This window comes from Colias croceus, chromosome 13 (assembly GCF_905220415.1).
Source record: "Colias croceus chromosome 13, ilColCroc2.1".
Lineage (NCBI taxonomy): Eukaryota > Metazoa > Arthropoda > Insecta > Lepidoptera > Pieridae > Colias > Colias croceus.
Genome location: NC_059549.1, coordinates 4,398,212 through 4,411,613, shown reverse-complemented (window position 1 = coordinate 4,411,613; position 13,402 = coordinate 4,398,212). Strand labels below are relative to the sequence as shown.

Sequence of the window (13,402 nt, the reverse complement as noted above, 5' to 3'; positions counted from 1 at the left end):
TGTTGAATAAGATAATTGATATCCTGGTCCTTATTTGTTAAAAGATATAAAAGCAAAGTCTTTTGAATCGTCATAAAATACAACATTATTGTATAGACACGACGGCGCCCACTTACATTGTTAAAATAAAAATACATTACGTTTTCACGACTTGAATCTATCTGAATCTCGAAAGTATTTAACCTTGGCCATGATCGGGATTTAAGTAACAAATTTATCGGTAAAGCAATTTATCTGAGAGCGTTTCAAGGATGTGAGAATTTGCACGAAAGCAATTCAGTTGGTGAATTGACGTAGATAGATTTAAAACACCATTTGAATAATGTGCCTAGAATGTTGTAATTCAACAAGATGAATTTGCAAGTATCAAATGACGTTAATTACGTAATTAGTTATAAAATACAATTGAACATACTGCAGAATATATTAAACAATAGATCTGTTATGTATTTTTATATTCTAATTTATGCATTGTAAATCGATTAATTTGCAAACAATACGCATATAAAACGAACACTTGAAATTATATAAAGCCTATTGCGAAGTAAATATAAGAAAGTAATGTAACATAAGCACGTGATAGGTATTAAGGTGGATTAGCTGCTCAAGGGAGCGGAATTATTACACAATCAGTTCAAAGGTTTCTGTAGAATAATACATTTTAATGCTTAGTTGACTGTCATGTGGGTAATTGTTGGTTGATGTTTTGATATTAAATTATTGAGTCGAAGTTAGTAAATGTATGATATTATACATACTTATTGGAATTTAATACAACTGCTGGTTCTATTTATAAATGCTTAATAAGGCTTTTATGTCTGCAAATATATGTTTTATTCAGATCATTGTTTCTTGATTAATTATTTAGTTAAGCAAACTCCGTGATAAGGAAATAGGGTCGTAATCATAGAATGAGGTACCTACGCCACCAATAGATATAAATGTTTTGCCGTTATCAATCAAGTGTCACTTTGAAATTGAATAAACGTGACAATCTACAATAACGGTGGTTTAGAGGTTATGAAACCGTTTGTATTAAATTTATTGGTTTTTATTTACACAAAGTAGAACAAACATTGACATGAAGTTTATTGGAAACAGACTGAAATTTATGAAACTGTTTGAGATGGATTTATATGTTAAATTTGTATAACTTGTATAATGAATTTACTCTTTATAATACAAGTTATGTATAATGTTATTTATTAATTTATATGCTACTTATATTATTATAACAAACAAAAAGTGACTGGACGTTGGTAGCAATAAATTTACAAAGATACGGTTACACTGACAAGTACGGTGTATATTCAAGATAATACAAAATTCCGTATCGCCAGTCGTATCACGACTGCAGAACAAAGTTAGGGATTGGCAGGAAATTGAATGAGAGCCGCGGGAGCGAATGTGTGCCAGCAGTAATGCCTTCCTGGTTACACTGCGTATTATATACATATTGTGAAATATGCTTTACATTTGGGGTGTTATAGCATATAGTATGGAATGTTTTGTTTGTGAAGTAAACTCTGAATATTGAATGGTTAAGGATTAGGTAGACACTACCCATGATGACTATCGTACCGTAGAGTTATTGTTGTAGTTTAACTGTTTTTAGGATAAACTTGAAGATTCTTCTACTTCAAACGTAGCTCCACGTTAATAAACGGTAATTAATTTATCATTAATCTGTTCTTAAATAACAAATTTCACTACAAAAGTTTCTTCAGATATTATACACACATTTTATAGCGTAATTACTGGAAAATACCATTCGAATAAGTCCAATTTGATGTATCGTATTACACACAAGTACCCAACCCGATCCGAGGATATTATTAATCCCTCACAAGTCACAACCCGTTCTCTCGAGACGAATTAATCACTAGGTAATCTCACGAAGTAAGAGTAACCGAACAAAATAAACAATGTTTCGAGTCGCGTTGCGCAATCATTGCTGAGTCACCAAGTAAGGGGACCATCCATGGACCATCAGAGCGTGACTCCAGCGAACTAGCTATGTCGTAATCTAAACTTACACAGTGAAAACGGCTTGGCCGTGAAAAAGTATTAAGGGCGCGACTCTTATGTTATTGTTTTACTTTATGAGAACGATTTATTGCCCCTTTATTGTTCGCTATTATAGCCATTGTATCAAAATTGCGCGTGACAATAAAAATAGTTTAGCCATTGTAATTCTAAGTTTATGTTAATCTCTTCGCATACCATTGTTCGCTAGTAATGAGCGAACATAATCAACTGTATAATCTCATTATCTATAAATAAGTATGGAAATCACATTCTTATACAACCAGTAAATGTGTGCTACAATATAGATATCTATGCACAGTTCGTTAAACTGTATATTATGTTTTTATAAAATATTATACTATTAACACAGGTACCATGTAAAACATAAAGATATATGTTTACGAAATTGCCACGAGAAAGGAAAGGAAAAGTGTATTACACTTATCAGATGGCATTTTAATCTGTCGAGTACTCGTTTATTCTGTTTTGTTGCAAGCGACTGTCATTATCCTACACTAGGAACCAACCAGCCTAGCAAACAGCGCATAAAACTAAGTATTACAAGCCATATTCCAAGTACTAGCTGGATCGTGTAACAACGCTGTCAATTATAATGCCATAAATAGGACAATCAGAATTGTTACCATTGCTAGCATCATGAATCATGCATCTTTTTATGCGTAAGGCGCTCTCACCGCATCCAATAGCTTCAGCTGTCAGATGCAAGTGGGGGGAGGTTCAATGCACTACGTACACCGGATATCTATGTCGCCGGCCACACAGGCGCAGGTGTGCGTGTGTGCGATAACATTGACATAAATATGTTTTAAGCGCGAGCTGCTTGGGACTCGGCTATCTTATAAAAATGGTATACAATGAGTCAGTGTGAGGAATGCGTACGTTTATTTTTCCTTTGTAAAGGATCTGGATTACGTTTTGTTTTCCGTTTCTAGCTTGCAGCATACTGGAAATGGAATAACACTTTTGTTTTAAATTGTATGTGGACGATGTGTGGGACGAGATATGAATTTTCAAATTATTTATGTTCATATAAATAATTTCATTTTGTTCATATGATTCATTTCAAAGCAATCTTGTCTAATAAAGTTTATATTAACATCAAATTTTGATAATACTCTTCACTTGACTCTTCAGCGTACCTATCCAATAAAATAGGTCACAGACCAATAAACATTATGTCATTCAGACTTCAGAGCATCGCTAACGTTTTAAGTTTTAACGACTCTCAGTTTTAATTGCTCTATCTGTCAAACATTTCTATTAATATTAAGTAAACAACTAACAAGTAACCTGAATATAATAATTATGTTATGCACGTGTAAATCAGTATTATTGTGTAGTTTCCTCGTGTTTGCAATTCCGCTTGATTGATATAGGTATGGCATGTGGATCGACCATTTGTTAGATAATATGGTTAATTGTATACATTCGCACGCTATTTTTTTGTCATATTCTCTAATTTAACTTCTGTCATCTATGTGATATTAAATCATTTTACGTAAAATATTTGTTCTCTTAAAACATCATTAAATACTATCATATTTTTAATATAAACGAATTATATTTCTAATTACACTGAAATGATAAAGCTCATTATGCGGAAGTAATTAAACATTCTTAACGATCAAACGAAGATTAATTTTCTTGTAATTTAAGACTGAGTTTTTATTACAAGTTAGCTTTGACAAAGATATCTCTCGTGTTTCATACTTATTTAATTATTATGTATATGAACCTAGCTGCTCGCCCGGTTCCAGGATTTTGTAATATTTCAAAATTTAAATAGTTATTATCCTAATCCAAGCGGAGGCAAATTTAACAATGCATTCCTAGCGTTATTAGTTTTGTTACCATCAAGATTTTCTTCTCTAAGTATATTAGATTATTAAATATAAATATTTCTACAGGATTGGGACGCTCGTCTGGCGGGTTCAGAAGCAGGGGTGGACGGCACAACGCTGTCAGCTCTGTCGAGCGAAGCAGCGGAGTGGCGAACCGTCCAGGATGGGCAGAGGATCCTGACTACGACTCCCTCCGTGCTCGGGGGATGTCGAGCCCAGGTGTACCGAGTCGCTGGCGCCACACAGTGGTACACAGCTGTCATTGTGGGCGTCAATGAGCATACAGGCGTAAGTGGTGCATATGTTTATAGTTTTAAGGACCTTAATGTAAGCAATGAAGTAAGGTAAAACAAAAACTGATAGCTCTAAAGTCTAAACTTATTAAATTATAACGTAGACTATTTCAATCATTGATTGCCTTTCCATGCTGGAAGAAAAGTAATATAAAGTCACTACTTTGTGTGGGTTGTTAAATATCCATTTCTCGGAATAACATCACAACAACAATAGCTTTGGTGACAGCTGAGGGTCGCATTAGAATCATAAGGTTTTTATTTCATGCGGTTGAGGAAGGTTCAAGTCGACGGGCGGACGTTGTGGTTCGGTATCGACTAAGATCAATTTCAATCCGTACAGGAAATTCTCCTTTTAATCAAAGGAGCGTGAAGACTTTTAAGTTTAAAATTTTGAAAGCAAAGCACCGCACTTTCTTTAAAACCTCTGGAAAATGCTCTATATTTTACGATTTGATTTATACGCGGTCTTCGATATTATTATAGTGCTTTGATAGGTATTCGTAGTACGCTTATTATTTAAGATTTAATATTCACAATGCACACATGAAAGGCCATAAATAAAATATACATATACTTAAAAGCAGGGGAAATGAAATGACGGGGAAACTTGGCCTAGATATGCAAGGAACCGAGAATATTTTCGGGAAGGGAAAGGGTCGGAAGATCCTTTGTCAAAAGTCATATTATGAATGTTATCTTGTGATTTAATGTTGAAATGGGTTTGCTAAAAATAAAGCCTCTGATTAAATTTGTATTGATGGCATAATTTAAATTAAAAAGCTATTGATACAGCAGTTATAGGAAGAGAGCTTTTCAATGATATAAATGAAATGATTGATATCATTTCCCAGATATAAATTCGAGTTTATACTACTAAATTTTAAATAAGTAGTTAGCTCGGTGAATCGGTGCAATATTCTTCGAATAGAAGCAATTCTATCCACTTATTTTGCCTAATACCTATATTCAGCGGTCACCCGTTACCAGCTGGTAGAGACGTTATTTTCTCTGATATCATTAGGGAGGCTTGTATCTAGATGGGGAGGCATTAAGGTGTGTTCAGTTAACTGTAAAGACATTCTACAACATAATTCTGGAACGGGAAGTTCTCAGTGAAACCAGTTTCGTATATGAACGTGATTCACTCTAGGGTTGTCAACCGTTCCTGCCATTTGAGATTGTCTAGTTTTCTCGGTATTATCAAATGTACTAGAAACTTCTATATTTGTATTTGTTTTATCTTATTGGATGGTTCATGTTGTTGTTGAATTATATCCAAATATTTAATTTGATTTAAGTGTTGGCATCTCAAGCACTTGATTCTTAATTGCTCAGAAAAATTAAAGTAAAAATTTTTCTGAATTGGATTTATTTTGATTGTAATTATTACAGTCCTACAAATAGATCGATAACGATACAAGATTTATAAGGGTACATAACCCACCGCGTATTCTATGCATTATAAGAAAGTAGTTAACGTCCACAACGGTATTAAACGACTTTCCAATTATCAACATTTTTAATACTATCTATGTGTAATGGTAACCAGTTATAGCATTGACTGGTTTTTGTCCGCAATTTAATTGAAGTTGAATTGTAACGGATGTAATGTTCGAAGCTTGTTTTGAGTTATTAATATGTCGTTCTTGTATTGAGCAATACCAAGAAATGCGTTTTTATATCGTGCTGTTAATATGTATTAGTTGTTATTTATGCTGATTTAAAATACATTGCAGATGTTCTTTACATGTTCTTTTGTTATGCGGTCGTTTCCTTACTTTGTATGATAATATATGAACTTTGTTAGCTAGTAGTTAGTACTGCATAAATTTTGTCCCGAAAGGTATAATCTATTAATTGTTTACGTTGTCGGAGTCTGAGGTGTCTCGTCCCCGAGCACCCTCTCCACTAACTCTGCAAACTTGTATTGCCTTTATAAAACCTTTCTTGTTTTGATTTCATCTTTCTGAAGATTCATTCAAAAACTTTTCAACGTTAATAGTCTTTTCTATGATTACGCTGTCTGAAGAACTTTAAGTTTTAGAGAGACATGTAAAGATATTTTTATTGCTAAATGTGCGCCTAATTACATTTCTATTCAAAGCATATGGAATTATATATATTTGCAAAGGTCCTCTTTAGTTCGCCGTTGAGTAATTTAAACAGATTTATGCAATATCTAAGACTTCGCATCTAAAGTGCATTGAATGTCGATATTACTATTTCAATACATCGATTGTGAAATTATCTGCCCCCGTACAAAGAAAATAAAAAGTTATGGCAGCGGCGTATCAACATGATCAGATTTCTGCCAGAAATCCAAAGTACTTCAATTTATCTCAAACTCTATGTAATTACTGTTAAAAAGTTAAGACGTTAAACAAATTTATACTGCGAATTAACGAGTAGCGAAGTTGGTGCGTCCGCGACGTCAAAGTTTTGACTAACCTCCCCGTTTCCTCCTCCCGGTTACCAAAGTAACTTAAACTTCCCTCATTGTTTCTCGAAAGTTTCACTGAACTTGCTCTCTCGCTACGAAGACATGTTTATCAACAACTCAGCAAAAATACTATTTCTTTCAATATAGCCAATAAGTTTTAGGTGTAAATCAATGTTTTTGCCTTTTGGTATGGTTCGTTTAGTGTTTATTGAATCGTACGAAACAATTTACGTTTATGTGTCGAAAACATAATTTCAGATACATTTTCGTTCTAAGAAATGAATGAACGATTTTATCTTCTGTGTTAAAAATATAAAAAGTGTCGTTCAATTTCACGCTTAAACATAAATATCTTTTCAGAGATGATTTTCTCTTATATTAGAAAGAAAGCTTGTTATTAAATTATATTAGTAAAGTATAACACAAAAACAGAGATGTCACCTTCGTCTAAATAAAGAGCGAACCTTTGACCTCGTTTGACCTTCCATCGCTATATTTGTGATGAGCGGACGTTTTTGTATTTAATCAAAGTTAATTACGTGCCGAAAGTCTTGTTTTGTTGATATTAATTGAATATCGATGAGCTAACACGAAGCAGACGCCTCTATTTATGTTATGCTTGTGGGCGTGAGAAAGTTTAAATAGGAATTTACGGGAATTGTTTACTCGTAAAGCACCTGCCAAACTTGTGTTTTCGTAATAGGAATTTCCTCCTTTGTTTTTCGTCGGAATGTCCAAATATTATGTTGTTTTTTCTTTCTTTCAGGAGCTGACTGTTACCGATGATACGGTTCTCGAAGAGCATAGCGAAGATCCGTCTTTGGTTCAGATGAGACTTCTCGGCGATGGAGGTAATATTATATTGTTTTATAAATTGGTAAAAGCAACGTTATTTCTAAGTATTTTTTAAAGCGTACAAGTTAATAATTACAAAGGAATCTGTTTTAGTAAGAGGCTGCTCGATTGGAATAGTTGTTTACTTGTTTATCGAAAGTTTACATAAATAGTTGCAGATAATAATAATATTGTAATTAAATTCGTCGTAACAGTAGACAAAACATGTGTCGTCGTACACGTTTTACTATAAATGTATAACTTAGTAATAACAGTCCAACAATAAATAAACTATATCATTATCAAGGCGTAGTATATTCTTGCATCATGCACTTGTATAGTGCTTATATGCTTATATATAATATACCACATCACGTGTTGAACGATAAAATAACTCGCGTCTAAGAATATGCAAAGCATTCTACCGTAAATGTTATGTAAGTGACATACAATATTATGGGATTGTTAACTAGAATACGTAATATGTACATCAATTCGTACTGCCTCTACAGATGGAAACATTACAATACACAGTATCAATGAACAGCCTAAAATACTTCTTGTTTATGAAACTTTATAATATAAATAATCTTTTCTCAGAAACGCTACATTTATACAGCCATTCGTTATATTCTTTCCCGTCAAAATGGTTAGAGCGGCTAAGATAAATGTTATTATTATACATTCTAGGCCTTGAACGGAAAATATTGTGTGATGATGTAATATAATGATAATTGAATTTAATATAAATGCAATCTATTTTATGTTGTGTTAATTGTACGTATTCCCATTAATTATGATGTATTAATACAACATGCGGGATTTCGCTCGCATTAATTTGCCTTTGATCTAGCTCGAACAACAAATTTACTTCGCTTTGATAATTTGATAGATTCTATCAATTTGGTTAACATTCTAACATAACAGTCCGTCATTCAACACTGGCCATTATCGATAAAATTGTGAACGCCAGATGCTATCTTGTTTGTTTTAGTATAAGCATTAAAATAGCATGCACATGTGCATCGATTCACATTGCATATGTGTTATTGTAGCCCGGTGTAGAGTAGCCGAAGTCCTGTTTCTGCATAATTGGATGCAAGAAGCCGTATAAAATAAAGCAATGTTTGCAAGTTCGTAAGCGTCATGTTCGTGATTCTTTTAATATAATATGAGTTATTTGTTGCAATGCTTTATTCGTAAATGACGAGTGAAGTTAGTCTGTTGCAAAATGTTTTGTTACATGTCAAAAAGGGATTTGTTTTACAAAAAGCGCGATAATAAGCCCGCTATTAACAGTTGGAATGTTGTTCAAAAATGTACGTAAAATAAATGTATATTTTTTGTTTACATATTTCGAGAGAGATATTTCATTACGGTTTTATTATATCTGATTCTTGTTTCTTGTTACAGTTATTGAATCCATTATGCGGGGAGAAGTCGTGGGAGTAATGCCTAGACGATCTCGTTCCAATCTTCAAGTAAGTAATTTGATATTGCCAGTTCGTTCTCCTCGTGATATGTTTTGATATGAATATTGCCAGATTTCATTAATAATTCAAGGATCTTGATAACTCCAAAGCAATATTGCGAGGTAGAAATTATGTTACTTTATTTATTTAGCATGACTGATAGAAATAACAAATTTATTCAAGCATCTATGTAATATCTGTGGAACATAATACACGGTGAAATTATATTTTAAACGTAATTGCTAGTTATTATTATTATTAAACAGTGACACACGCGAACAAAATTCATATCTCATTGCCAACAAATTTTCATTGAGGTTAAAGGAAGCAGACAAGTTGTATTCAGGATATTATATCTTAGAACAGGATTTAATTAAGGTTGAGAAAAGTCGACGTGAATGATAAATGTATACATTCGCATTGCCGTCAATTATTCCTGTACTTCTAAGTTGTAGCCTGTCGCCGGCGCCCGGTGACGCATATGCCAATTTTAACCTGAGCGCCGCTTGCTTCGTTCAGCTAAATATGGCAGAAATGACTAATAGATTTCTTCTTCTGAGTCTATCCTGTGCTACCAATAAAAACAGTAAACTTACAAATATAAGCATTCACATAGCGATGGATACTTACGTGACCAAATACAGACCCTTGTACGACTACACATACAATAATTTGCTAACGTAAAAAACACGGTCGGTTAATTTCGTGCACAATTTTTAAAGTAAAATCCAACATATGGAACATACTCTAAACGATTGAGTTTCTGCATCACTAAACTCATTTGAATATCGAACTAGCAGCGAGCGAGAACTTAGTTTAGTTGCTCCGGCATTGTTTTAAACTAATGTTAATCGTGGGGTGTTTGAGTTGGACGCAAGCGGAATACTTGGCTTGAAAACTTCTGCGAAAATCTAATTTAGATCAACCGCTTGAGGAACACGACTAGATAATTAGCTTTTAGTATTAGCTCATAAACATGTCTACTGTGTTATTTTCAACTGACGCCGTCTTCGTACGTGCATCTGTTTAATTTTATCACGTAAGTACGGTTAAGTATATCGTCATAATATAAATTTGTTCATTTTTTCATAAAAACAAAATATGAATAGGCATTTAATTTTTGCTTAGTTGGACACTAGAGGATCATTTTTGCAAGGATTTCGACAATCTTGAATCTTCAATGTCACTTGTAAAAGACAGAGAAGTTAGTCTAATTAAAAAAAAATACTTAGCTACATAAAGAAAACTTATTCATTTATTGAACGAGCTCGTTTCGAATTTGATCTACTCGAGAGCCCTTTTGCAACATCAAAGATTTTCTTTTGATCAAATATGCTTGCTTTATCCACATAAATTGCTTCAATGTAAGTTGATACGTCAGGGAAAAATATTTTATCTATCATTCAATTTCTATACATATATTAATTTGAATTTGTGAATAGAAATTATTAGCATCTAATGAAGTTTATGTGTCAAATGCCTCTAGTTTCCATCTATTTATTGTTATGGATGTCACGTATTCCCGTGCAATGGCCGATAGTAAGTACTCGTTTTGTATGCAGCCGCTATTCCGAGACATAATTTAGATATTATGTCCACTGCGACAGTATAATAATATTACTTGTACTAAAGCAGGAAATACGGAAAATTATATTAACAGTCAATAATAAGATATTCTATTTAATGGATCGTTTTGCTTGAAAATTTCAAAACGAAACGTAACTAGCGTAGGTAACAAGGTTGTCCTTGTTAGGCGTTCACAAATGAGCAATTTCCACACACTTTGTGAACTTAACAATTTTAATCCGACCGAAAATTTGAGTCGACATAAATCCTGTGAAATAATGCGATTAAGTCCAGCATTGCGTTCCAATTTGACAAGAGGGGGACGTGTTCTTAGCAATTTGTCTGGTTCAGCGACCCTTTTCGAAGGCACTCCCCCTGGTTATGTAGCTATGAACGATTCATCTTATGACTACTATCCGTGTCGGAGAATAACTTATTATTGTTGGTTCTCGTTGCGAAATAAAATTGCAAAAAATTTTATCATTTATTCTATAAAACTTGATGCTCAATGTAAACATATAAGGCATATTTATGATACGTAATAATAGAGATTAGTTGCAGTTGCATAATATGCGTTTTATAATGTCGATATGTATTGTTGGTCAGTCTCTAACAGCCATTTTTGTTAAATTGGTTCAGTTCAGTTTTAATGCGTCAGACTGATACTCTGATTCCTTCTATCATCAGCGTTTGCTATTTTAACTAGAGCAGTGAATTATTTACAAATAACCTCGGTCGCGGAAAACCCACTGAGTCACGTTACTAACACTTATAAATATTTGTCATGTTTACCGTTAGACTAGTTTTCGTGAATAAAATCGTTTTCTTTAACCACTATAGTATATAATTTATCAGAACATAATTGGTTCCGTTCATATAATGACCAGATGAATAAATAAACTTAGTTTTCAACACACAGGCTTCAAGCCAGAGGAACTCATCCCGACTTTAATTTGCAGAAACATTTTCAGAGAAGCCGACTCACTTGGAATACGGCCAGAAACAACTTCCACCTTGTGGCAAATTCTAATAAATTATCATACACTGCGCTTAGCAAACATTAAAGTATAAGGCACAAAAGATAATATGCGCTCGAAAGTCGAAACCTCTCTGAATTTCTGTATACAGCAAGTTTTGAGAAAGATTTTGCCGTGTGCAATCTTTATGTGAATATAAGAAAATGTAAGCGAATTTCTGAAAGTCACCCGTGTAAAGCGTCGTGAGAGTGGCGCGTGAATCGATTAAAGTTTTCCTATTACTAGTGAATTGGTTCTGACACGCTTGTTTTTATCGATGTATCTCTTCGATTGTATGAGGTCTTACTGTATAAATTCATTAGACTTTAATCCTGAGAATTGAATACAATATGGAAACATTTCGCAAACACTATTTTTATCGTGGGTGATTTAATCTCATGTTTATTCATGGCCTAATTAACATTATTCATTCACCATATTCCAACACGCTTAACCCAGATATCAATAACGTCAATCTTTCGATTAAAATACCTGTATTCGCGGGCTTGAGTAGAATATTAATCGATTTTTTTCTTCGAGTCAGTTGGACAAGCTAACGATGATTGATGACAATTATTTGCATTTTTATTCTTTTATCATCACTTTATGTGGGGTAAGGACGGATATTATTTTTACATTTTGTTAGATGAAATGATATGGAAACAATTTTGCGATTATGTAGCAATTTGATTCTAAAAATGTTTTCGTTTTAATCCTTTGTATATAACTCTCATTGTTAAGACTTAAGACTTCTAATTGATGGTGACGATCCCTAATAGTTTATCTAAACGCATTCCTCTCATAAAGTCTATTTCAACGTTCATATTCTAATAACGTAACACACATTTGAAGTCATTATTTCATTTGCCAGCATGATACATTTTATAATATAAGTAGGAAGAGTTTGTCGGGTAATCGGTAAAGTTTGTAACAACATCGGCCGACTTTCCACCTCTGTCAGAATTAGTTAATGCGAGTTCTCATGCAGCGGATAGGGATATCGATCGCGTCGGGATGCCGGGTTACGTCTGGCTCGTGTCCCCCCTACCCACTCCTCTGGGGGCTAGCAAGGGCCTGTTTGATCGTGCCACTCACTGCTTACTTTGTTCTTGTTTTGTTTGAAGGTTAATATTATTCATATTGACCTGGAGGACTACGCGTTTCATATCTAATTAAACGTTTTGAAGGAAGATTTATTACACGTTTTGTGGACATTGTTAAATTATTCAGCTATTGTAGCTGTTCAGGAACTTTTGAGTTATTTTGGAAGTACTCTTTAGTAATAGGTTGACATTTCATACAATGTTGTAAACTGTAAAATATTTATGTGTGGCAAAAGGTGTGATTTAACGGTATGCTCTAGTCTACACATTTCGTTGCAGTATTTGCAACGATGTAAACAAACACCGTTGAACGAATAATTAGTACACTGAGTGATTAGCTAATCGATACGATATTGTCAAGGCGTGTAACAAAAACGATGACCTTGCATGCGGAAGGTGCAATATATGACGGGAGTGCGAAGTCTAATTAATTATGCAAGCTTGTCTGGTGGACGGGACCGGCAGGGCGAGCGGCGCGGCGCGCGGGTGGCGGGGCGGCTGGGGCGCGCGAGGGGCTGCCCCCGCCCCTCCCGGCTCCAGTTTGCGCCATTCTCCCGCGCCGGCTACACTCGGTTACTCTATAGTCTAAACTCGGAACCGTTTACGGAACGCATCTTACCTTTCACCGCACTATCGTCACATGTTCGAGTTTGAATGTTACGCGTGACGTCGTGAAGTGATTTTGGTGATTTGTGGCCATTCGGAGCGTGCACTACCGGTACATATTTCAAATGATTATCTCCTTGAGCACCGGCTAGCGTTGGTCATTGACATTAATGAGCACT

The 13,402-nt window shown here is 34.3% G+C and overlaps 1 protein-coding gene across 4 annotated transcripts in view; it reads left to right on the top strand.

Annotated features, from left to right (window-relative positions):
* LOC123696966 (lysine-specific demethylase 3A-like) overlaps positions 1-13,402 on the top strand; it is a 132,273-nt gene that overhangs the window by 35,533 nt on the left and 83,338 nt on the right. For 2 of the 4 annotated variants that reach the window (XM_045643365.1, XM_045643364.1), the window contains exons 4-6: positions 3,957-4,178; positions 7,393-7,477; positions 8,874-8,941. In XM_045643365.1, the coding sequence (XP_045499321.1) occupies positions 3,957-4,178; positions 7,393-7,477; positions 8,874-8,941 (375 nt within the window). Of the gene's footprint in view, positions 1-3,956; positions 4,179-7,392; positions 7,478-8,873; positions 8,942-13,311; positions 13,336-13,402 lie in introns of those variants that run through there. The other 2 variants (XM_045643367.1, XM_045643366.1) reach the window with 1 other exon arrangement.